Raw genomic sequence first — 23,368 nt, 5'->3', positions numbered from 1 at the left:
TGACAGCGCGCGTCCGGCCTAGTATATGTATCCACGCGGCTGTAATTAACGGAATTGGCTTGAAGCAGGGCGGCAAATCATTGCAGAGAATGGCTCTCATTTCTCGCGCGGTGGAAGGCGTCAGAAATGGAGGGAAGGACGGGAGAGACCTAGTATATAGGGAAGGTCCGTGGTCCTGTTTTCCCAACAAGAAAGCAAATCACGAGGATCACACCTGTTGGTAGTGTAGTGGTTAAGAGCTGTGTACCTAGTCGGTCCCCTCCTAGGGTGAAAAGGCTCCCCTAGGGCGCGGCTGACCACAGTTCCCTTATTCGAGTCCTGTTTGTTCTCACTATTTTTTGGTTCTCTCGAGTTTTTACAATATTAGTTAGCCACCGGTTCGGGGGTGTTTCCATCGGGGATTAGGATATCATCAATGGAGAGTACATACGGCGTGACGTACTTTTTATTTTGATACCAGCGAAGCGGAGGCCTTGAGTTAAAGAAAGGAGCAATTAATGTTTAATAATTTCGTAGGTGTGGTTGGGTTGAAGATTTCCGATTGTGGAGGAATATTCCATTCCCACCGCAAACCACGCGTTTACCAAGAGCGACGACTCATGTCCCAACTATTTATGTACATTTCCTTCCCCACTGATTATCTACGGAGAATAACATCACGGTAAATAACGCCCCAATCCATAAACAAACTACCCAAAATGCCCACCTATCCTTCCAACCACCAACACCGGTATCAACACCCCCACAGCCACCACCACCCCCGCCAACAAAACCGAAACATTCGACACCAGCGGCCCAGCGTGCATCTGATCCAGAATCCCGTCTAGCGTCTCCGCCATTTTCTCCTCCCCAAACCCATCTTTCACCCTCTCCACCCCCGCTTTCCCCATCTTTTCTAATTCTTTTTGGGGTATGTCATTTAGTACCTTGCCGAGCACTTCACTCCACCCGTCGACATCATCCGGATCGCGCAGCCAGCCGGTCACGCCGTCAACCACCGTCTCGCGCGGCCCGCCGCTGTTGGCTGCTAGCACGGGTAAACCCCGCAGCATGGCTTCTAGAGGGACGATGCCGAAGTGTTCGTTGCGTGGGGTGTAGAGGAGTAAGCGGGCGGAGCGGAGGAGGATTTCTTTGAGGAGGTCGGGTACCGACAGGAGGAAGAGGACGTCGATGGTGTCTTGGTTCTGGGGGAGGGTGACGGCCGAGACGAGGGTTTTGGCGGTTGCGTGGTGGAGGTTGAGGGAGGTGGCGAGGTGTTGGAGTTCGGTGTGGTAGGCGACGTTTTCGGTTACGCGGGGGTCGTAGCCGCCTGCGAGGATGAGTTTGGCGGTTTTGCGCTGGGAGGGCGGCAGGCGGGCGAAGGCGTGCAGGGCGAGGGCGATGTCTTTTTTGCGCTCGAAGCGGTTGATCGAGAGGATGATGCCGTCTTGGGCCCAGGGGAGGGGCTCGATTTCGAGGGAGGGTTCTGGGGAGGTGGTTTCGTCGGGGTTTGTTTGTTTGTCTTGGTTCTGCTCCTTGTTCTTGGTATTGTTCTTCTTTTGCGTAGGCGACGAGACGTCCACGCACGGGTATACCACGTGCAAAGTCTTGGAGTTCGCCAGCCCGGGCCACGTGGCCTCGACTACCCCTCGTGTGAACGCCGAGTTCACGGCGATGGCATCGGCAAATCCCATGGACCATCGCTCGAGGGCGTCAAACGGCGCTCGGTACAACCGCTTCCAGAGCTGCGCGCGGCCACGCGCGAGCAACAGGTCGGGGAAGTGGCAGTAGAAGAAGATCGGCGGGATGAACCCGCCCTCGCGCGGGGAGAAGAAGCTGGATATGGAGAGGAGGACCTTTAAGGCGGGCAGGCCGGCGCTGAGCTGGTCGACGAAGAAGGCGTCAGGACCGATGGTGGCGAGCTTGGAGGTGAAAAGCCCGACATGGAGCAAAAGGTGTAGTTGGCGAAGGATGGCGCATAGGATCGCGAAGCGGCCGAGGATGGTAGGCGGGACGAGGGTGTTGCCGTGTACATGCACATCGAGGGTACCTGGTGAGGAGTATAGGTGTTAGCGTGGGAATCTTTGGATCCTAGAATGAGGGATCAAGGTGCAAAGATGTGGCGCTTAGATATACCATCGCGCGCTTCCTCGAAGCAATGAGCAGGATCGCAATGGCTCGTAAATATCACAACCCTGTATCCGCGCTTCTGCAATCCCACAGCGGCATCCACCACCAAGCGCTCCGCGCCACCTATCCCCAAGTCCGGGTGTAGGAAGACGATAGTTTTTGGCCGGGCCGGAGCCCGCTGTTTCTTTTTGTCATCGTCGCCGGCCATCGTTACGGCTAACCATGTATCATGGCATCGGGGTGTACGATCGGTCCGTGGTGGGGCGGGGATGGGATGTCGCCGTCGTCGGTCATCGATAGATCGTTGTGTGGTTGTTGTGTCTCTGTCTTGTGATAACTCAATCAGATGTGGTCAGAACGCACAAGCTCTCGCTACTGCGGGACGGGCCAGCGTGCAGGGATGCAGGTCCCTGGCGGCAGGCAAGGGACCTGCGGGGCAATCTCGATGTCCCTTTGCAGGGCGTCCGAGCGGTAAATAACTGTAATTACGTCTTTCGCCCGCCCTAAATAGCCAATATTACGGTATTTGACACGACCACATGAACGAGACCCTGAGAACCCTCACATCCGCCAGCCACAAATGTCAAACTCCCACATCCATTTTCTTCCCCTTAGCCACAACCCCTTCACCAACCAACCAGCGATCATCGCTCCCCACCCCCTCCATTTTCTCTTCCATTTTTTTTCTTTGTCTGTAAGCCAAACTGGTCACATGCTCACCTTTTCAACTTCTTCCCCTTCCAGACCCCTCACACACTCCCAGTCCCAGACCCCAAACTTTGCCCTTCCAGACCCCAAATTCCATTGCTCCCCCGCCCATACTCCTTTCCGTCTAGTAAACCACCCCGTCCCGCGCTACCCTCCCGCTACTTTAATGCATCCAACTTAGTGTACATTCACTCCGGTACCTACCGGATAATGTTTCTCTCGAACCAATCGTCCCCGATCCGATCCCGGTTCATTCCATCCCTTCATCTTCGATGTCACTGGTTCAGTTTCCCATACTGTGTCCAACCCAACCTAACTTAACCCCCGTCACGATGCTAGTGTAGTGTGGTGTGCTGTTGGCTGTTTCTCTTCGTGCTACTGGTTCTCGACCCCGAGATGTGGAAGAAAATGCGGGGGAACCAGGGGCGAAGAAGCAAGAGGGGGCGGGAGATCCAGAAACTAGTTAAGGTTGGCCGCCGATTATCGTGAACCTGAACGGCGGACAGCGGAACATTCAATCCAGTAGCGTCGATACGCCCATCCGCGTGGCCGACCGACCGACCGACCGACGGCCGGGATTATCTCGGGTTGTCCGTCCGTCCATCTGTCTGTCTGTCTGTCTGGCCAAAACCGGCCTCGCATCGTCAAAGTAGGTCGGTTGGGGTTTCGTCGGTCGGGATGTCCTAATCCGGCAAGCCCGCCTGCGCTTCATGTATCGTGTACTATGTATGTACCGTGGTACATACGAACCACACATGGGCATCTTGAACGGTTGGGAGATGAACTCTTGTGACGTGACTGGCCGAATGATAGACCAGACGAACTTTAATTCCCAAGTACCGAAGTCATCTCTTCTTCACACCGCTTGGCAGCTAGCTCTGTATCAGCCCTTCCAACAGTTCTTCACCTTCTCGGCCCCTCGTAACTAAGCCGCTTGTTGCCGCGAACGGTATCAGAGAACCGGCCGAGCCTATTAAGAGTCCAAACAGTGTATTGATGAGATAAACCCCCGTTGTCATCAATCTCGTTATCATCTCAGTAACAAGGCAGGGCAGGTACATCAAAGAAGTTCGAGAAGAGAGAGCCTTTGAGGTCAAAGATTTCGTATGCAATCTAACGTAGGTAACAACATAACCGAACCCCAACCGGCGCCAACAACCGACAAGTCCAGCAAGTCGGCCAATGCAATTCCAACCGAAAATGTCCCTGTCCGCCCGTGTGTAAATGCATCGCCTAACAAAAAGACCCCATTATCAAATTCCCCTATCCTTCCCAAGTATGAAGTTAGTACATAAACATCCGGCCAAGCCGTAAATAACTGTGGACTTCCCAAAATATGATCAACATCAGACACAAAAAAACACGGGGCCATGATCCAAGAAACCGTCAACGCCACTTCGTTACAGCGCCGGAAAGTGCAGTGTACTTCAAATAGGGTGTGTATGTATGCGTGTGCATGAGTGTATGTGTGTATGTGTATGTGTGTGTGCGAGTGTGTGTTGTGTTTGCGAGTGTGTGTGTGTGTGTGTGTGTGGTAGTGTGTAAATGTGCGAGTGTGTGTGTGTAGTGTAGCGGGGAGTTATGATCGCCCATCCCCCGTGATATGACATGACAACCTTGAGTCCATCAACAAACAAATCCCTTAACCAAACAACCTAGGAATCTCCAATCCTGGAAAATACAACCAACGCCTCCCTCCCCTCCCACCAGGAGCCATCCGTCCCAACCACCAACCGAGTGTGTAACCGGCTTGGGTAATTAAACAAGTGAAAGAAATGGAAACAAGAAAAAGAGATGCTCTGTCCCAGTATCCATCCATCTTGTCCACCTAGCCGACCAACCAACCACCTATCCACTCATTCAATCATCGCATAAAACCTCATCCTTCATAATCCCCGCTCCAAGATGCATTTGAAACCCCAATCCCGGCAAAGGTAACCCAAACCTTTCACTGAAAACGTAAGTTAGTATACCCAAAATCCATCACGGCCATTGCCATCCTCCCTAGGCGGCGTCACATATCGTCCTGCCCTCTCTTATTCCATCTGATCTTTCTGTCACATGACGAAGGTCGTGGGATGAATGAGGACACCGCGAGATACTGGGCGTCCTCGTACATCATGTCGTCTCTCGTTGTGATTATCGTGTATGCTCAGGAGTGTTGAAATCAACTCCCGGTAGCCGGCTCGTCAGGGTCCATAATGAACATCTTCTTAGCGGTATCGGTACTGCCCACGCTCGCGTTTGTATCCCGTCTCCGCGAATGGCCAACCCACCTCCCTACCCCCAGCGCCGGTGTTTGCAGATCCTGTGAAGATGGGGTAGTAGTGTGAGTGATAGGGGCGGGAATAGGGGTCTGGTCCGGGGCCGTAACCGGGGCTGGCTTCTTCTTTTTCCTGGCCATGGTCAGCCCCTCATCGCTGTCGCTACTATGACCATCGTCGTCATCGTCATCGTCATCCCGACGACTTTGCGAGCCCCGCCGACTAGCAGGGAGACGGATGCTTTCTGGAGGGCGATCCGCAGCACGGCCGGTGCCAAAGTGAACGGCCTCCTCCGACGTGTCCCGTAGTCCGAGAGGGAACCCCGAGATAGGCTCCTTGGCGAAGGCAGGTGGCGTAAGGGAGTCGGTTGTGTCAATAACGGAGGGCCGTCCCACCACACCAGGGTTGCCGAGGAACTCGCCCTCCGGATCGGCTGAGACGGAACTTGTACTGCTGAGCAGAGCCGGCAGCGACGGGTCGGATTGGAATGCCAACATCCGATCCGCCACCTCCTTGGTCATCTGGTTGTTGAGCCCATAGATGGGACTTGCTGATTCGCTCGGGCTCGTCAACGGAGTGGTGAGTGCGCCCATGGATGCCGCAGAGCTTGATGACCTCGCTGTCACAACGGTATCATGTTTGGAGAGGGATAATACGGGGAACGGATCGCCAGTCGGGGATGGTGGGCATGGGGGGAGGGTCGGCTCGGGCGTTGATGGCTGCCCCACAGCCCCGACACGGCCGGCCGTCATCGGCCGCTCTTCCAAACTAGCTAGGCGTCGTTGCTTATGGTGCATGTTGGGGTCGGATTTGAAGGCAGACAAGGGGGAAACGGACGGTAGGGGCACAGCAGGGACGGCATGGTCGAGAGCTCGGAAAAATTCGATGGAACGCATTGAGCGGGGTTGAGGGTTGAAGTGCAGATTTCCAGGAGCAACGGCGGTACTAAGCGCCACCCTAGGTTCTGCACGTTTGTCGTTGCTGGCGAATAACCCGCGATCAACAGACCTGGCTCGGCCAAGGTCGTCGGTGTTGGGCTTCGTATCCCGTGCCTTTCGGAGTGCATTGCTAGGATCGTCTACCGGACTGTCGAAGAGCGGGGTGGGCGGAACAGTTTGGCTTTCAATCGGCGTTGGGGTCAGAGGTAGAAAAGTGTTTGTGATGGACCGAGACTGCCCATGACGGGTAGTTGGCCGGTGAGGCGAGGCCGAAGCGGAGACGCAAGCCGGTCGACCCCAATAGTCCTCCCTACCCGCGAGGGTTGTGACGAGTTCGAGACGTCGGCGGGCTCCGGGGCTGCCGGCTAAGGAGGATTGATGGAGCGGGGATGGGACGGGGGGTGACCCGGCCTCAGGGCTCGCTAGGACGCTCTGTGTTAGGGGGTGTCCGCTCCCCGGATTGATCGGGGTTGAGAAGTAGTCGTCAGGCCGCAGACTTCGCCTGCGGCTATCTCGTAGGTGAGGAGTGATGAGGTTAGTGATATCTCCGGCAGAACTAGCCGCGCTGCTAGCCGCCCGCCTCCTTGATGAGACGCTCTCTGCGCGGTCTCCCCGTGGATGCATGACTTTGCCCACCGCTTTCTTAACCACGGATCTAGCGCGCTCCATCAAGCTTAGGGGGACAACAGCCCGGGTGATTTCCTTCTCATCGACTTGAATCTTCTTGCCCGATGTTCGCCTAGAAGGATCGGTATCGTCAAGCCAGAGCATGGCATCTATGCCGTGCATGACCCAGGGATGTCTCTTGACATCGCGCAGCCGAATCCTCTTTTCAGGATTCTTGGTGAGCATTTTCCTCAGGAGGTCCTGAAGCTCGGGCTCAATCTCTTCGTACGAAAGCTCGTCGTCGTCGCGGTACGGCGGCCCATTGACACGGGTATAAAGAGATTTCTCGCTGGGTTTCGTGGACGGGTCGACAGGGCGAAGCCGCTTGTCGGGAATGTAAACCGCATCGTTCGCGATCTTCTTGAACATCTGCCATTCGTCCTCGGCGAGGAATGGTAGGCGAGCGTAGATCAAGCAGTACAGTGTAACACCCAGCGACCAAACGTCAATCTGTTCGCTGACTCGGGGCTGCTTGTCGGGCGGCGCGTCGTAGAGATCGGTGGCACAGAGCTCGGGTGCAAAGAAGGCGGGCGTGCCGACCGTCTTGGCGAGCTCGAGATCGTTGTCAAAGTCCCGAGCTTCCGACTCCGAGATGGTGTCGTCGGGTTCACCATCGCGGACAGGCCTACCAAAGTAGGACACACCAAAGTCCGCAATCTTGGCCCTCTGCTCCCTAGTCCAGAGCAAGTTTGCGGGCTTGATGTCTCGGTGGACAACGCCTTCATAGTGGAGATACTCGAGGCCCAAGACTGTATCCCGGAATGTGTTCCTAGCTTGGTCCATGGTGAAGCAGGGTACGTAAGAGAAATCGTCGACGTAGGGGTCATGGACCCTGTTAAAGTCGAAGGAAGACATGTGGGACGTAAAGGAGTCCGCCATGCTGGGAGATCGCCCCCGAGCAGTGGGGTCGTCGACATATGCCCCGTACATGGTGCCGTCCAGGGCCGTGGACGAGGTCGGTTTGGCCCTGATTGGCAACGCACCGGGTGTCTCTGGTTCTTCGTTCTGGGTCGCGAAAGCAACCTGCGGTCCGGTGAACTTAGTAAACGATTTCACAGATGTGGAGCGAGACGGTGCCCTTGAGGTGGCTCTCGATGGGATTGAACTCGTTTCTGACAAAGCAGGGCGGATGGCCGAGAGCCCCGTGTCCTCCCTCCCCAGAGAACCGACGCGAGAGTCGAGTTCCTCATCGTCCGCGGGGCCGTACTCGAGACTCCAAAAGTCGGCCGAAGGCTTCTGTGCTAGGGCTCGTAGTTTTGCCCGCTGTGAGTCCTTGGCCGCTTGACGCTGCAACAGAAACCGCTCAAAACGATCCTCCTCGGGCGTGGAGTTCACACCCCGGGTTTCGCGTTCAATGCGTCGCCGTTCGTACTCGCAGATGTGTGGGAGCCCCTTCTTCCTCCAGACCACCTCACCCAGTTCGACATGTTCCAACACCATGTAAATTTTCTTCAGCTCGGGGTCGTCGATAACCTCGAGCAGGGCGACAACGTTCGGGTGACGGATCTTCTTCAGGATAGCAATCTCCTTTTTGCTCTTATCTTGAGTGGACATTGCCGTGACTTTCCCCAAACGTCTCTTCTTAGAGAAGCGTGGGATGATCTTGATAGCAACGTGCTCGCCATTCTCCACATTCCGAGCGAGCTTGACCTTGCCGTGAACGCCTCGACCCAGCTCCTCGATGATCTCGTAGTTGTTGATGTGTTTCCGGCCGGTAGTGTAATCGTGTTCAACGTTCGCCTTGTGTGTTCTACCGAGAGGTGTCAGCATCTCCACATACCACATTCCAACGTTGAGAAAAGTCTCCTCCATTCATCCCCAATCACTCCCACGACAGTAAAGAGCACGAAGCGGTATCCACTTACTCCCGGACTTTGTGGCTCTGTACTTGTAACGGGTGTAGAAACGGAAAGTTCGAGCTCCCCGGTGTCGCCGTCTCCGAGCCGGGCTGCGAGGTGAAGGTCATGCTCGGCCGAGAAATGGACGGGCTGAAGAGGCCTGGCGAGGACACCGGGGTGCTATTGGCGGTTCGCTGTGGGATATGCGGCGGCGGCGGTGGAGGAGGGGGGAGGATATTGTGAAGACGTGGGTGCGAGGGCCGATGAAACGGCGGTCGTGGTGGTTGAGGGTCCATGGTGGAAATGTGGTCGAGCACCGCGAGGGTAGCTCTTCATGCTGAAAGGGAACGCTCGCTTCGGAAATGGTGGGGAGATTGCGCTACTCGTTAGCCGGCGCGAGGCAAAAGCGTCGTCGACGGCAATTCAGGAAACATTCAAGCAGGCATCGTCATTGTTCTATCGTCGTGAGGGCATATGAGGCCAAAGGGGGTGGGAGAAAACAAAACAAGGAAAAAGCGGTGGTGATGACGATGGGGTCCGAGTGGCTGATCTCGGGGGGTCGTAGGCGGGATAGCTGAGTTTTGGTGGTGCGCTGTGTCAGGAAAAAGACCCGCTCGCCGCTCTTGCGCCCGATGCACGCTGCAGATTTTGGTCGCCTCTGGTCTTGGCCTAGCGGCTGTGGTGGGTTGCCCACCTGCAGAGCTGCGGCGTCGGCGGGTCGGGCTAGCCTCCCATGTCTGAAGTCCTAACGGATGTACTGTGTACACGGAAGCTGCGTGTCGGGTGTGGGACAAGGCGCACAGTAAGTACCCAGTGTTCAGACGTGTCCCTCTCTTTTTTTTTCTCCCCTTGGCACTTGGACCACACAGATACCTTACAGAAGATGCCGATGCAGTGATGAGGGAAAGAGGGACCGCACCTGAGAGCCAGATTCAAGAATCACGGGCCGCGGCGCAACTCTAGCACATATCTCCATTATCTTGTCGATGTATTTTGGCAGGCTAGGTCGTTCAAGTTGCATTCACGCTTTCCAATCGCTAATTGAATGATCATCGTCCTCCACGACAGACAACGATAGAGACAACGTGCGTAAGAAATTCTCGAGGTTGCGAGACCGGAACGGGCTTGCGAAAACCGAGGTATTTCGCTAAGCAAAGCCGTGCTCGTCCGGCATCGTCTTTTTCAACCAGTGGGACGACGCGAGGGTCCAGAAGGGCATTGGCCAAGCAGAACAGGCAGAGGGATCTCTGTCTCCGCGGCGCGCCGCAGGCAAATCGCTAAGCAAGCATGCATGCATCTTGAGGAGGAGGGGCCGCTCGAGCTTATCGCACTGAACCAGTGCGGGGCAATCATTGGTGGGGCCGGTCTTGGCCACGTCCCTTCGATGCCGGTGTTCCGCCGTGTTAAAAAGAGGAAGAAGACGAACGAGGACAGAGTTCTCGATGCACAAGCGACGTGGGACCAGGAAGGGACAAGGACCACGGCTCTGCCCGTTCGGGGTCCAACATGGTTTCGTTTCTGTGAGATCGCTCGGCCGGGGCCTTTGGAAGGCTCGCTCGGCTCTTGAGCTTGGGCATTCAACACCGTGCAATTGAAATGTTCGCAAGGTCGGGTCGGCTGTTCTAGTGGCATTCCTTACCTTCTGTGATGACCCATTTTGAGGCGTTATCTTTTGGTTGTCATGATCATTCCTGTGCCAATGAACAAACAACACCACCGGGATCGGGTTTTGGCCTCTCCTACCTAGAAGTTCCACAGCGGGAAGAGCGGCAGGCATTGGGGGGAAGATGTGTTTAGCCCAACTCCAGCATACTCGTACCATATAGGGATGTGGATGTCTGGTTGGCCGTTGCAAACGGGAGAGCAAGGGATCTTGAAGCGACCGGGCCTCGACTAACGGGAATCTGGTAGTGGATCAGTCTCTTCTTGAAAAATCGAAGCCGGTGAGATGTAGTGTAAGCTGCGAATGGCGGGTTGTGATTGTCGATGTATAATAACACGGGACGCATGAGAAGCTTCGCCCGCGAACTCCATGTGCGTCGTCGGCCAAGCTCGGGCAACGAGGCCTGGCAGGTTCGAATGAGGTTAGCCCCGTTATGCGGATCTCGGCTTACTGGAAGTGGGCTGTCGTTTTGGGAGTTATCCGCTGCGAGTGTTTCATTAATAAAAAATCCCGAAGAGAGGGAGCAATAGGACAAGAAAAAGGAAAGGTCCTTCGTTGGCCGAAAGAGGCCATTCGATAGTGGTGGCAGGATATTGCCGAACCAGCTGCTCTCACGGACCGGGTTTACGGTTTAGAACGTCCACAGTCTGGTCACCAACTTTCAACTCCCATACTTGCTGACGCTTCCATTGAGGGTATTCCCGTTCAATGAGCATCATACCTGAAGGAAAAACTGTCCCTTTTCTTCGTCGAGCACCCATGCCAAGCTCCGGATGACCGCGTTGGGAACATCGGATGTGATATCAAGCAAGTGGTCTAGACCACTCGCTCTGCTTCCCCAACTCCTGCGGGCGTGAGGGTCCAAAAGCCTCCGTCGCAGCCCAAGGCACGCGCGCACGCGGAAAGTTGAAATCTGCATGCTGAAGCAACAGTCGGGAGCCAAATCGAAAACACGCCGGCGGGCGAGCAGGCTCTGTGAACAGATTGAAAAGTTGACAGTCAGCATGGAAAGAGCGTGCGGTGCCCTTGATGCTGCGACTTCGATCCTACCTAACGGCCCAAAGGCCCGCCCACTGAACTTGGCGTAGTGGACAGTTCCGTTCGGATCCCTTGATGGGTTTCTACCGAACATTTCGATTTTGCTTCTTGGACATGCCAACAACCGTTTAAGTGTTAAATCGTCGGAGCATGAGCAATACTAGAGAATACACGATAAGCTCAGTGTCTCTCCTTTGTTTTTGAATTTCGGGGCGCAAACTACCGAAGTTTTCTCGAGCAATGTTGGAAGTACACAGTAGGGTGCTGATTGAGCAAGATATCGTGCACGGGCCTTATTCTAATCCAAGCCGGGAAGGAAGCCACCGCAAAGCCCCAAGGATGATTACTGTATTCAGGACGTGTATTCTTTTCGCAAGGAGACAAGTTAAACGATTCGAATCTTTAACTACTTCGATACTTACACTCGGTATCTCTGATCTAGGGTCCTTTCCTGTCGGATCATCACGCGAAAACACAACGCTCGATTGCCCATTGCGCCGTTGCCCCTCGATCCCAAACCGGAATCGCCTCCACAACCCTGACCGGCCTGGCCAATCACGACAAAGTCTGCCCGCCTCTGCCCATGCAAGTCTCACGCATCAATTTGTGCACCTCGCAAGTCTCGTCGTCTCACACATGCGACGAGAATCGACCCATTTCTCGAAAACCCGGGACGACGACCTCCGCCGCCATCCGAGCTCGTGCCCTCCGCGGGAAAAGCATGGTTCATAACATTAACGTTATCCGTATCTTTCCAGCCCAGGCGATACCACCCTATCGAAGGCCAGTAATGTCTTGAAGCTCCACGAGTTTGAAATCCCAAAATGGCATCGCTCGACGTCCTTTTCGCGCGACTTTGAGAGTTCCCTTCCCGTCCTCCCGCAGCGGGATTCTCCACCCAAGGACCAAGGTGCCATAATATCGGCCCTGCTATTCCCAGTTGATTCTCATGCACGTCATGTCGCTCAATGTTCACAGAGTGGGGATGGAGGAGGTGACGGTATTGGGCCATCACTTTTTGGTTCCTCGCAGGCTGCGCCATGTGCTCGCATCGCAAGAATCTCATGTGCATCAGACAGCGATGGGGTTGGCGACCTGACCGTTGGGCTTGCCAATGCGATTCCGGATTGGCTGTGCATTCAGACAACCAGTGCCCTGCCTCAGCAAATGGCGCATGTTTGGTCGGTGATCTGGAGAGGCGCCGCTCCGTCAAACTAACGTTCGCCTGTCACCTACAAGGTAGGTTTCCGCTCTCGGTGTAAGAAAAACGCTGTATTGCCCAATGTAAGGAACCGTTCGGTGTGGCTTAAACATTCGGTGAGGCCGGTGAGTTGTTGCTGAGAGGCTTGTCCGTGGACGCAACACAAAGCCCGTTTTATTAGCTTTCACACACAAGGCTAGCTTACCGTTCACAAACAGGTTTCCTAAGAGAACATCGCACGTTTTCACGGCCCCGAGCATTTGGAAGAACACAAGGACCCTGCGCAGGCGGCCCTGAACGCTGGATTCGTCACACCAGTCGCGTGCTTTCGTCTTGGCCAGGACCATGGAATCTGTCCCGCTGCGGAGAAACGGTTTCATGCCCCCTCCCCCCTTGGGGAATCACAAAAATAAGCAAGGTCGAATGTTGAGGAAATGATACGGATCGAACGGCACGCAATTTGTCGGCTTGAACCTCGTTCGTCAAACAACCGAAGCTCGTGATACCCGGGGGCGCAATCGGCTTCAACCATTCATTGGCTAGCCGGCGCCGCTGCGCTGGTGTTGGTATCCCGGCAGTATGGTTCTTTTCAGATGTTTGACTCCAAGATAAGCGTCATCGCCAGCGCCGCCAGCCGCCGTTGCCCCTTGCCTGGTGCTGCCAACGGCCCAAGACCGGTCACGGCCGCCAACGAGGGTGGTCTCGTCATGGGAGAAGAAATCAAACAGCGCTTCCAAGATCTTGCTTGATGCCGGCATCCGGTGCACGCAAGTCCTTCCTGTTCTCTCATTGGCAATCGCGTGTGAGCCGACTGTGCGACTTTACTGTATGTGCCAAGCGAGAAGTCCAAGGTCCCCACAAAACGGGGGCCATTTGCTCCGCGCACTGTTCATCAGATCAGTTTTCATCCAGCCCTCGATATGATCATCCATTTTCCTGCCGCGATAAACGAATCTTGCTGGCAAAGCCGTCGATAGCGTTGTATTCGGTGGTACGCAAAGGGCAGAATGACGGGGACCGTGTGCTTCAAGGACCTTGTCTCAAGCGGGTGTCATTGGGAGGGAAAACTATGGGGCGGGCTGGTAAATACTTCTCTCACGATGGGGATTCGCCGGTCTTTTGTGCCCCGTTGTTAAGTGTCTCCTTTCACATGCCTCCTAGTAAGGCAGCGTTTCAAGAGGAGGAGGGTCGAGGTGATTTCTCACTTACATATGTAGATTGACTGGTTAGCCTTGCCATGAATCAACCGCAAAGGTACAAGGGACAAGACACAAACAGGAAACAAACGGACGGTACGACGGAGGCTGGAAGTTAAAAATACATTTGAGGATGAGGAAATAAAGGAAAAAGGCGCAACAGTCCACTACCGGGAACACAACTCGACCCGTCTATCATTTCCTGACAGGCATCAGCCCGAGGAGAAGCCATTCCAGGAAGAGGCGAAGGTAACTCATCCCCCCTGCACGCACTGTACAAGCTGCAGCGACCACACCCATCGGCACCGGCACACCACCACACTGGTTGTTCTTCATCGTTGTTAACCCGATGTCAGACTTGTCAGCTCAGGAAAGGAAGAAACAAGCTTGTCAGCGACGGTGATCGTCGACTGGGCAGCGAGATCAACAGCGTGTTGGCCCTTTGGGTTTCGGAATTATGCGTGGTTTGCCTGCGAGCCTGGTTGCTTATCTTTGAGAGGGACGAACGGGAGGGATCTAATCGGCTTGCATGAGGGTAATCCTTCTAACTTGGACGACTCACAGATGCAGAGTGCAACCCGACAGGGAAGCGATTGACCCGCAAGTCTTTGACGCCAACCAGGATTGTTTGAGAGAGTTGCTCGTGCTTGGCTTCGACGATTGTTGTTCACTGCACCGAAATAACGTCAGAGCCAGACCACCCGCATGTCAAATCGCCGTCTTACACTAGTTAATCGTAGCGGCTCTAAGCAATCGGACCAAGACTCGATCGCGCCAAATCGGCTCGTGAGCCACCAACCCGATCACGAGTATGGTCATGCCCACAGGCACGATCAATAGTATCAATAGTCTCTCCTTGGGCTTCGCCAATGACTCCTCGTAGCAGGAGATTCCCGATTTACACCACACCCACCACCGGTAACTTACCACACCGGATTCCCATCTTGTCTCTCGTAAAACCCGGCTTTCGCCCGATCGAGATCGAGACCGGAATCTCACTCGCTCTCGTTATCGCGTTGATCAAAGAAAGAAGGATTGTGAGACATGTTAGGAGAGCTACGCCAATTTGGGAGGAGGTGTGGTGTCTGTGGTGGTGTCAGGACTTCTGGGAAAGGGGCTCTTTGTTCTGGCTACTGGTGTCTATAGTGTGGTGTGGTGATGATTCAGGCGGTGGCTTGTGGCTTGACATTTGGGAATGATTGGCTGAGAGGGGTTCAAGGTCAGTGAATCTGGGTTGTGAGTGACTGACTTGATGTCGCAGAGCCTGGAAAGGGGTGAGTTGAGTTATGAGTTCCGAGGAGAACTCCCTCTCCCGACAAACCACCTGTGGCTGAGTCCGGGCAGCTCGGGTTTGAGAAGGGACGAAGAGGGTGTTGGTGCTGGGTCTGGTGACTCCTTTTTGCCCCTTTGTTCCGAGTTGGGAGGGAGGGTTGGTGTTTTGCCGCCTTTCTAACGATCAAGTCTATCGCCGTTTCTCTGCTGCGATTTGAGCGAGGCATTTGGAGGAGGGAGGACGATTGATGCATTGTGGCGGGGTCTGTTCGATGCTCGATGCTCCCACAACTGGTCAATGAGACTCCTGAAACTCCCACTTACACTCCAACAACAGCAGCTCCGCTTCTCCTCCTTGCGGGGAAGTTAGCGTTATGCGGGCGCAACGGGAATTCCGCCGCGGCTTTTACTCCACCCTGCATGGCGCAGATCTCCCACTGCGAGTCCCTACTTTCAGCGGGTAGGCACGGTAGGCTATCAAGCTGTCTGAGCTTTGATCGCGACAGAGTTGCGTTGTGCAACCCTGGAGTTTTCTTCTCCCACCCGAGATCAAGAGCGATGATGTTCGGGTGTTACCCCAGCCAATTTATTAGACTGGGTTTTTGCAACACCTCGGCGGCTTGGTGTGTATGCGAGAGGCGAGAAAAGATAAAAAAGTTGCATACACAAGAGGGAAGGGCTTGCTTGGGATGATCGAGCAGCTCCGCGATCGGGGATCGTCGCTCTCACAAGAAACATGATCATCCGCAACGGCTTTCACACTCTTGATTTTGATCTTCTTTTTTTCTAGCTTGGCGGGAGCTGTCTTGGTCAAACCTGCATGTTTGTCTCACGCCCCGCGGTGTCGAATGATTCCTGCTCAAGAGTCAACCCAGACCGGAAAAGAAGCTCACGGTTATGATCGGTCACTAGGTCCGTCTCCCCGTTTGTATTTCGGCATCCCGTGCGTCCGTCGTCTCTATATTCAAGCATGTCTTTTCAGGGAGGGCGGGCTGTATGTTGGAGAATGTCATGTCATGGACTAGTAAAACATGTGGGGAGGTAAAGAGAATGCACGCGGCACCCCGCATGCAACATCACAGCTGCGGGACGTCCCTCAGTTTTCTATGCTTTTTTCTGGACTTCCGAGGCGGGGAGGAGGGGGTTCTTTTTCCTGGAATATAACAGGTTTAGATGTCGTCACTGGCGTTTGGTTCCGGGGGTTGCTACACGGGGATGACAAGAAAGATATCAACAAGGGAAGTTCACCTAGGTGGTTCCGGTTTTCGGATTATCGAAAACCGGGTGCAAGCTTGCAAGTGTAGGAACTCGTCGCCGGCTCGTCTGGGAGACAGGACTCGTGCCCGAGTAGAAATGCTAGAGCTACGAGTCATTCCCGCGTGTTCCGTTTAAACATACATAGTACGCAACAGGTACTATTCCCCGGGTCCAGAAGACCCTCTCATTTCGCTCAACCCACATGAACCTAGCTCAACAACCCACAGCGCTCACCAGACATGGGAAATGGTCAGCCCGTCTGTATACCTCAGACATGGAGAACCGCACTTGACCACCGACCCCTAATTACGCTTCTCATCGCAGTGGAGAGCGACTCGTTGTGTAGTGTAGGAGGGGGAGGTACACTTGCACCATGACAAGGGGGGTTCTCGATGCAACATCACGCGGACTTCAACGGCGTCTCACTCGGAGTGGAGCAGAGTTGTTTCGAGAAGGGAGGGTAACCGTGCCTACGACACTGTAGTGGACATCGTGGAAAAGCGTGATGAGGGATAGACCGGGTGAAATAGGTAGAGATGTGAACACCTAGGTTTATTGTACGTACATACACGCACATATACACCACACCAGAAAACCGGGTAGACTTTGGGTGTTTCGGGGGTTTATCACGTCACCTTACTTCGTCATCCGCTTTTCGAGAGTCTTCTTGTTATCCCTCCCTTGCATATATGTTCTTTTCTTCTTCCGCGGTTTGCGCTAGTATTAAGAAATGTATCCGACTAAATGGCGAGGGCAACGTCATAATCATCACATGCACACTTTAGGTTGGTTTTCAAGGTAGGATTTTAGGTTGGAATAGGAGGGACGGGCGTGGGGGAGGGTGTGGGAGGGTGTGGGAGGTTGTAGATCATCGCATCGAGTTCCGGCATTCGGGCGGAGAGATTCACTCAATTACTATGTACACAATCACTCAACAGTTGGTTAGTTAGTCGGTCACTTGGAATTTATCCGCACATACACTACACAAATACACTCACAAGCATGCGCGCGCGTACACACTCACGCGAGACAACCAAGTTTGTAAAAAATGTTACTGGTATTACACTACGCTCGACATACACTGTATCCCCCCCCTCATCAGAACTGAGCTGGTGAAGAAGGCCACAAAAAGGGAGAGAGGTTGACGGTGGATGTTGGTGGCCTCCATCAAACCGTATCTCTCGTGTCATCTCCCAGCAGAATGGCGACCTGACCCGCCAACTCCGGAATACCATCCTTTCCCTGGTCCGACCGGTTCCTGGATATGTTACCGCTGCCCTGATTCCTCCGTATGTCCCTCAACATAGTTCTCAGCATGTTTCCTTCCATATTCCTCCTTAGATGTATCCCCTCCGTTCCGAGCGAGACAACCAAACAGAATGAGCAGAGAGCAGAAAGAGAGAAGGTGCGGGTGTCCATCCAAAGGATGGACGGGGTAATAAAGTTGGTGGGTGGATGAGACGGGTGTGTGTCTACCTCGAGGGTAGACCAAAGGATGGGAGAGCTCATCAGTCCGTCCGTCCATCAGACCATCAGACCATAAATCCGTTAGTCAGTAAGTCAGTCAGTCAGTATGACCATCGATCAGCCAGTCAGGGTTCAAATGGTCAAACAGGAACAGAGAGTCCCGCTAGCCGGAACCAGGGACTGAACTGAACTGACCCGACCTAGCCTGGCTATGGCTAGCTGGCCTATGTCGACTGGGTTTAGTTCAGTCAACTCAAATGGACAATTTGACTGAAGTGTGAAAAGGAAAACAACAGAAACTGAGAAACGGAGAGACATTAAAGCACTAAAACAGAGAAACATAAAAACACGAGACCTAGTCGGGTTGAATCGTGATATCGTGGAGCGTCGTAAAACGTCATAAACATCGTAAAGCATCGTAGAACATCGTGAAGCAGAAAATGAAATGAAAACAGAAAATGAAACTGAAATGGCGGAATACAAGTCCTTGCTTGTCTTGCAAACAAGACAGGCAAACAACGAACGAAATAAATCGTTGATGACCCTGCTCACAAAGAGAAGGGCAGAACGAAAGAAGAAAATGAGGGAGACGGAGAAAGAATGAGAGAAAGTAGACCCAAAACGGATGGCGAGGCCGTCTTGTATCCTATCCTCCCACTCTAATCCTGCTCTCTTTACCCCCTTCCTTTGTGCCGTTCCGTGACAACTTGGCGAGTGTTGTCATGGTCTAGCGTTGGTATGGCTGGTGACTGGTCGCCGGGTGAGTTGACTCGGTGAGTCAGTGAGTGAGTGAGGTCTCTGTGAAACAGAGCAGCAGCGATGCCGGTGTCTGGGGGTGCCCAACCCTCGAGACATGGCCTCGGACTGCTCTGTATGGCTGGACCGGCCTTCTTCCTCTGTGTTGTGCTTTTTTTTGTCGGTTTTGTCATTTCGAGTTTTTTTTGTGTGGTTTTGTATTTTCGAGCTGGTTTGGTGGTTTCGTGGTTTCGTGGTTTTCGTAGTTTCGCAGTAATGATTGAACAGTGTCGAGATGGGAACCTTGCTTCCCTGGTCGACTGTTGAAGAAAAGGGAAACGATATGCGGCGAAGAAGCAGAAGAGCGGGGATTTTGAAGTTGTCGAAATGGAGTCCTCAAAAGGAAGTCCTCGAAACGAAACTTGTGTCGTGTCGATGAAACGGGGGACTGTCGTGTAAAGGCCGGTCGTAAAAAGGCCGAAAGAAACAAGCCCCAGAGAAAACAGTAACAAACCGAAGTGAAAACAGAAACGAAACGAAACGAAAGAAAAGCAACAAACCAGACACAGAAGCACCCTAAGGTACCCCAAGACACCAAGGCACAGAAGCTAAGGCACCAAAGCCAAGACACCCGCCTTCACCACCGTCAAACTGCCCTCCTCACTCCCCAACAACTGATGTTCCGGTCCCAGCTTCATCTGCCCATCACTCCGCACCGTCACCAACGGCGTCACACACAGCCTCACAACCGCCAACTCCCGATCCCTCCTCTCCATCTTCTCCACCTTCTGCATATTGGCCCCAACGGAAAAACACGCCAGCGCCTCATGGATCTCGGGCGTGTTACCGTTGTTGTCACTGTACGGACTGGGCGTGTTACCATGAGCACCGGGGTTTGCAGCAGGCTGTTTGGGTTTACCGGCGAATTTGGTGCCGATGTCGCTCCAGATGAAGTGGAAGTCGGCTTTGGCTTGCATGAGGCGGGTGGACAAGTCCCAGGCGGCGGTGGTGATTGCGTGCAGATCGTAGAAGGCTTCGTCGAGGAACTCGGAAGAAGCGGCGCTCGCGCTGGTGGTGCTTGTTGTGCTGAGGCTGTTGCTGGAGTTGCTTTGTGATGAAGGGGAGGAGGCCCTGCCGTTGCCGCTGACGGTGCCGGGGTGGATGCGGGTAGGGTTGTTGTTGGTAGGGTTGTTGTTGGTAGGGTTGTAGTTAGTAGGGTTGCTGGTATGGTTGTGGGCGCCAAGGGACTTGGCTTGGGCGCTGAGGGTTAGGAAGGGCCGCATGAGGGCTTTGAGCTGGTGGTTGTGCTGATTGAGCTTGCGGTGGCGGAAGGAGGCTGCGCTGGGAGCCTCTAGGACGGAGGTGATGAGCTCGGCGCGGCGGGTGAGGGCGGCCTGGCGGGATACGGGGGTGACTATTGGCAGCGGTTAGCATGATTACGGGTAAGAAGATACCATATATGGGGGTATGGGGGAGAAGAGAAAAGGGAATAGAAAGGGAAACATACGACCCGGATTGGCCAAGAACGCCTCCAAACTCTTCATCTCCCCATCCACCGGACCGGAGAAATCTTTCCATCCATCATGTCCACACACCAGAATGACCAAATGCTGCACAATCATGCGCTGCAGCAGGTAGACCCGGGCGTGGCGGTCACGCAGCAGTCGCATGGCCGGCTCAACCCCGTTCTTGCGGGGTCCTTTCTTCGCAGACGCTGAGGTGTTGGTAGTCGACGACGCCGACTTGAACGACTGAGACGACGGTCTAGCCGATGACCTAGTCGACGGTCCAGCCTCCTCGGACACAGCCGTCACCGTGCGACACACACTGCACATGTAATCCCAGACCTGACCGTTCGACGCCGAGCGCAGCTCCCGCAGCCAGGCCTCGCTCTCGTTGTCGTTCCCTTTGTTTTCAGCAGTACCAGTGGTAGAAGCGCCACCATACCAATGCCCCCCAATACTGAGTTGCTGCCTCAAGACAGGCGGAATAGGCAAATCGTGAAAATACGTCGCGCAAAACCCATACACCAGCGCGTACAACGACCTAAAGTCATCCTCCCACGCGGCCAGGTCAATCTCCACGAGCGCGGGGACGGGCATGCGGAAGGGCATACCGCGCGGCACAGCGGGGAAAGGTAAGGGTTTGGCTGCGATGGCGGCCGGCCTGGTGTTGGAGGAGGTGTCTTCATCGGCGTCGTCGGTGAACATATCGGTTAGGTCCTCGTCGGCTGTGGGGGGACCGCCGGGGTAGTGGCGTCTGCCGCGCTGGATGGGACTGCCTTGGTCAGTGACGGTGCGCTTGGTCGGGTCGCGACGGCGGGATGAGGCGGTTGATAGTCTGGTTTCCGAGTTGTCGGCGTCGCTGGTGTTGTGAACACCCTGATTGTGACCTTGGCTCTGGCTGTTGCTCTGGCTGCTGTTGGTGGTCGAGGGACCCTGAGACGAGCGGGCCGAATGGTACGGCTGGGGGTACGACTGTTGTTGAACCGGTTGGGCTGAGTAAACCGTGCGAGCTGGATGAACCGGGACCGCGTGAGGCATTGGTTGAACTGGATAGTGCTGACCCGGGAAGACTGCCTGCGGGTGCGCGACCATCGGGATTGGCTTGAACGGGCCAGGACCGTGACCAACACTAGGCATGGCCATTGGCATGGGCATCATCGGCATCGGGACTGGGCCGTAGCCAGGGACAAAGGGGACGGGACTCGGGTAGAAGATCGGGCCGCCAACAGGACCAGCAACCGAACCCCCAGCCGAATGCTGCGAAACAACACTCGGCGCAACGCCCCCGGAAACACCACCAGAAACACCAGAAACAACACTCCCAGGCCGACTCCCACCCAAAGAAGATCCCGCTCCCATCATCCCGACAAAATGCGCCGGAATCGGAAGGGGAATCGGCATGGGCTGGATGATACTACCACCGGCTTGTGACGAAGCAGGCCGGGAGCCACCAGAAACCGAAGCCGAAGCACCGGAAGCACCAGCACCACTGGCCTGCGAAGCCGAGCGAAAGGAGGGCGCACTCCCCGAAAGGATGCTCCCACCCGAGCGGCCACTCTCTGAGAGGATGCTCCCAGAGAGATCGGTCACGGCCGGGTGGGTTTCTGACGAGAGGTGGCTGGGCGGGCGGGGGTTCTCGTTGTTGTTGTTGATGGTGCCGGCGTTGTTGCTCGGCACGGCTTGGGAGGACGACGGCTTCTCCTTCTCGGCCTTCTCCTCGGACTTGAGCCAAAGGCTGCGTTTGCCGTTGACTTGGTCTTGGAGGATCTGTAGAGAGAAAGTTAGTGGTGGTGTTTTGGGTTTTAGGTTTCGTCTGGCTTTTGTTTTGTTTTGTGGGTGTTTTTTTGTTTTATTTTTTTTCTTGGTGGTGTTTTGGCAGGAAGTCGACAAGAATTGGGATAAAACTTACGGTGCGAGCCATCTCCAGGTGTCGGACCTTCTCGTTGAGATACTGCGCGGAAGGAGAAAAAACGTTAGCTTTTCTCTTCGTCATGTTGTCTCTCTTTCTTCTGAGGTTTAGAGATGGAGGTACAGACGGAGGAAGAAGCAGAGGGAGTGTTCGAGGTAAAGGAAGAAACAGAAACAGAAGCAAAAAGAAAAGAGGAAAGAGGAGAAAAATACCTGAAGAGCCTTCAAATCCTCCTCAGCCCGCCCCGCCAAACTCGCCAGCGTCTTCTCAGCATTCTGAAAGCGCGCCTTCCAGTCCCTGATCTCCTCCTCGCGCTCGCGCAGCACTTCCTCGAGGACCCGCACCCGCTCTTGCACACCCCGCGCCGCGTGCAGTTCGCGCGCCAGGTCGTCAACCAACCGGTTCATCTGCGCCGTGTTGATCATGATGCCCTGGAGGTCGGTGTCGAACGAGATGACAAACGATACTGTGACGCCTGGTTGTTGTCGGAGATTGGTGCGGAATCCGCAGAGGCGTTGGTGAAGGTCGCAGATTTGGTCGCGATGCATCTTGAGAGGTCAGTCGGTGATATGATACAGAGTTAAACAAGTCGGGATGCCGGGATGCCGGGATGTCGGGACAACCGAGAGAAGAGAGAGAGAGAGAGAGAGAGAATAAAGAAGACTCACCTTCTGAGCAGGATGTAAATCATCCTCCGCCGCCAACAGATTCATCGCATGAATCCCCTCCATAAACTCCGCCGTGCCCGGACTCGGCATCGGCGGGCCCAGCAACCCCCTCACCCCTCCCGACTGCTCAATCACTTGTGCAGCCGTCGCCGCAACAGCAGCCGCAACAGCCGGATCCGGCACAGGGTAGCCAACCCCGCTGCCGTGATCATGGCCATAACTGCCAGCCGAAGCAGACGCAGCAGCACCAACCGAAGCAGAAGCACCAACCGAAGCACTCACCGGCGCAGCAGCAGCGCGGGAAGTCGGAACAGCATCCTCAAAGTCCGTATCCGCACGCAACGTCCCCTTCGACCTCGGCCTGCGCGGTTTCTTGGGCTCCTCGACCACAATCCCCTGGTCCGAGGGCGTATGCGGCCGCGAGGCTTCGGTCTCGACGACGGAGAAGAGGTACTTACGCGTTTTGTCGTCGAGGTCTCGCTTTTTCTTCTTGTCTTTGCCCTTGGCCTTGGTCTTCTCTGCCTTGGGCTGGGCGGGGCTGGGAGCGGCGGGATTGTTAGTGGTACCGGTGCCACCGGTAGTGGCCGTCGCGGAAGCCCCGGCCAAGGGCGACAGCGACGCGGGCGACGCGGGCGACGGTGCAGGCGACGGCTGGCCAGCGTCTTGGTTGAGCGACGCGCCGGCCATCGTCGCTGGTTTGTGGTCGATGGTGGTTCTCTTGGTGTTGTGGTTTTGCTGCGATTGAGGCCGCAGAAGAGTGGGAGGTGGAAGAGGGAAGAGGGAAGGGGAAGAATTCTGGGAAGAGGGAAGAGGGAAAGGCACCCCTCCTATTAGGCAGCGGAAAGGCCGGGCGCGCCGCATCGGGTGGGCCTGGTCGGGGCAGGTGGGTGAACGCTCCGGGGCACGTCGACGCAGCGCGGAAGGAGGCGGCCGC

General features: G+C 55.0%; 3 protein-coding genes across 3 annotated transcripts; all 3 read right to left on the bottom strand.

Moving 5' to 3' along the window:
• Positions 1-689: 689 nt before the first annotated feature.
• C8A04DRAFT_12924 (glycosyltransferase) lies at positions 690-2,317 on the bottom strand (the record flags this gene model as incomplete). The annotated part of the gene is made up of 2 exons (XM_062777515.1): positions 690-2,029; positions 2,116-2,317. The coding sequence occupies 2 exons, from the start codon at positions 2,315-2,317 to the stop codon at positions 690-692; spliced, it is 1,542 nt and encodes a 513-aa protein (XP_062636137.1).
• Positions 2,318-4,984: 2,667 nt separating this feature from the next.
• C8A04DRAFT_29531 (uncharacterized protein) lies at positions 4,985-8,819 on the bottom strand (the record flags this gene model as incomplete). Its single annotated transcript, XM_062781042.1, has 2 exons — positions 4,985-8,435; positions 8,551-8,819. 2 exons carry the CDS (start codon positions 8,817-8,819, stop codon positions 4,985-4,987), a joined length of 3,720 nt encoding a protein of 1,239 aa, XP_062636136.1.
• A 10,141-nt stretch (positions 8,820-18,960) lies between these two features.
• On the bottom strand, positions 18,961-23,121 carry C8A04DRAFT_12944 (uncharacterized protein; the record flags this gene model as incomplete). The annotated part of the gene is made up of 11 exons (XM_062777525.1): positions 18,961-19,414; positions 19,601-19,766; positions 19,860-20,055; positions 20,167-20,244; positions 20,335-20,430; positions 20,631-20,903; positions 21,316-21,624; positions 21,767-21,808; positions 21,979-22,314; positions 22,435-22,633; positions 22,673-23,121. 11 exons carry the CDS (start codon positions 23,119-23,121, stop codon positions 18,961-18,963), a joined length of 2,598 nt encoding a protein of 865 aa, XP_062636135.1.
• Between the last annotated feature and the right edge of the window lie 247 nt (positions 23,122-23,368).

This window comes from Dichotomopilus funicola (genome assembly GCF_033296635.1).
Source record: "Dichotomopilus funicola strain CBS 141.50 unplaced genomic scaffold C8A04scaffold_40, whole genome shotgun sequence".
Lineage (NCBI taxonomy): Eukaryota > Fungi > Ascomycota > Sordariomycetes > Sordariales > Chaetomiaceae > Dichotomopilus > Dichotomopilus funicola.
The sequence above is the reverse complement of the archived record's forward strand: the minus strand, read 5'-3'. Positions and strand labels throughout refer to the sequence as shown.